Source organism: Bison bison, unplaced genomic scaffold (genome assembly GCF_000754665.1).
Source record: "Bison bison bison isolate TAMUID 2011002044 unplaced genomic scaffold, Bison_UMD1.0 scf7180017864374, whole genome shotgun sequence".
In the NCBI taxonomy this organism is placed as follows: Eukaryota; Metazoa; Chordata; class Mammalia; order Artiodactyla; family Bovidae; genus Bison; species Bison bison.
This window is the reverse complement of record NW_011494946.1, coordinates 4,259,278-4,261,124: the sequence shown is the minus strand read 5'-3', so window position 1 is coordinate 4,261,124 and position 1,847 is coordinate 4,259,278. Positions and strand designations below refer to the sequence as shown.

Genomic DNA, 1,847 nt, shown 5'->3' with positions numbered 1-1,847 from the left:
TCAGGGAAGCACGGGTTACACCCCCAGTCTCAGGGCGACTGCGCTCCCAGGAGGGTTCGGGTGACGTCTCAAGAGGGTGGGGCACGGCCTGGCCCTAGGACTCGCTCCGCAGGGGCGCCGCCCTGCGTCCACACCAGCCGCGGCTGCTCAGCCCTGCGGGGCGGGCCCTTCGGGGAAGGCATTCTGGCAGGTTCTCTCTGCCAGGATCTCCAAACCTCCCAGGGCTCCAGGGATGGGGCGCGGGCCGGAGCTCGGGCCAGCTCGCACGGAGATGAAGATGCAGAGGAACGGGGCGTGGGCCCCCTGCCCAGGCTGCAGCCGCCTCCCAGCACCCCCCACTTCAGCCTCGGAACGCAAACCCTGCCTGCCCAAGCACCCTCGCAGGAGGGGGCCGGCCACACGGCCCCCAGCGCCCCCACCTGCAGGTGACGTGGCTCATTTTGCTGAGGGGGCTCAGGGGTCCCCGGGGCTCCGCGGAGCCAGGCCCAGGAGGGCGGCAAGGTCGCTCACCTTCGATTCCTTCTTCTTGACCTTCTGAGGTAGACACGGCCTCTGGAGAAAGACGACCTGCTTGGTGGACACGGTCCCCTCCCTGCAACACACACGGGAGTGGAGGATGAGTCCTCTTACACCTGGGGGCGGGGGGCCCGGACCTCACATGGAGGCCGCCACCTCCAACTTCAGCCAGGCCAGCCACCCAGGGAAGGAAGGGGGCTGCCCAAGATGCAGAGGTCAGAGGTCATGAAGCCCCCCACAGCACGCACCTTTGCCTCTGGGGGGCTGTCTCCCAGGCCCAACAGAAGTGGGCACCCCTGAAAGGCAGCTTCACGTCTGAAAACCCCCTTCCCCTGGTGTGGAATGACAGCTGGCATCTTGGCCAAATGACAACAAAGTGGCCTCGGTGAACACCGGGCGGGGGGTGGGGCTCTTCCAAGTCTGTCTTTGGGGATGAGGCTTGGGGTGGGAGCTGGTTGGCCTGGGATGGGTGGCCAGTGAGGACCTGGGCCCAGGCTGAGGCTCCTGCTGGCTGTGTGTCCAGGTTTGTGACGGAGCCTCCCTGAGCCTCAGTTTCTTCATCTATAAAATGGGCACGATATCTATGCTTACCACCCCACAGGTAATTAGGAGGACTAGTTTGACAGCAAGCCCAGAAGACAGACAGAAGGCCTTTCAGGGTTGGTAAGACTGGAATAAATCCCCAAAACAACAAAAAATCCTGCCTCCCGGGATGCTCTGAGGACTAGATGAGACTGTACATGATGTGGCCGCTTGGCCTGGGGCACACTCTAGGTGCTGAGTTTCTTTCGCAAATGAGAGACCTGGGCCCCCTCCGCCGGGCGACAGGCAGGGCGGCAGGTCACTGGCTGAGCTGCCCGCGTGGGGAGGGGGTGCTCGGGGCAGGGGTGGTTTTCTGAGATCCTGGGCCTGCCGTTCCTCAGGTGGAGAGCTGATGCCAACAGGATTCCACAAGTCACGCACACGAACAGCTGGTCAGGATGGTGCAAGCTTCAGTAAGGGTAAGCTGGTTATTGGTACCTGGTTGTCCTGACGACGGGAGTCGGCAGCACACAGGTGAGCTGCCAGCCGTAGGCAGCCAGCGAGTTCAGCAGGGGCACATAGTCTGTCTGCACCTCCACACCCTGGGGAGAAAGGTCAGGTCAGGGCTGGGGCCGCCTCATCTCAGGGATGGGGAGGCACCACCCGGCCACCAACCCAACAAAGCGGAAGCGGGGGCATGCTCCGGCTCGAAGATGCTGCAAGAGCCTGGGGTCCAACTGCCATTGTGGGGTCTACCCCCTGCCCAGGTCTGTGCCATCGTGGGGTCTCCCTCCCCGCCGCCCAGGTCT

General features: G+C 63.7%; 1 protein-coding gene across 8 annotated transcripts in view; it reads right to left on the bottom strand.

Moving 5' to 3' along the window:
• RFTN1 (raftlin, lipid raft linker 1) overlaps nt 1–1,847 on the bottom strand; it is a 220,955-nt gene that overhangs the window by 6,040 nt on the left and 213,068 nt on the right. For 7 of the 8 annotated variants that reach the window (XM_010856723.1, XM_010856717.1, XM_010856720.1 and 4 more), the window contains exons 8-10: nt 1,537–1,640; nt 474–592; nt 46–416 (exon numbers count right to left, since the gene is read on the bottom strand). In XM_010856723.1, the coding sequence (XP_010855025.1) occupies nt 148–416; nt 474–592; nt 1,537–1,640 (492 nt within the window). In that variant the 3' untranslated portion in view covers nt 46–147. Of the gene's footprint in view, nt 1–45; nt 417–473; nt 593–1,536; nt 1,641–1,847 lie in introns of those variants that run through there. The other variant, XM_010856722.1, reaches the window with a different exon arrangement.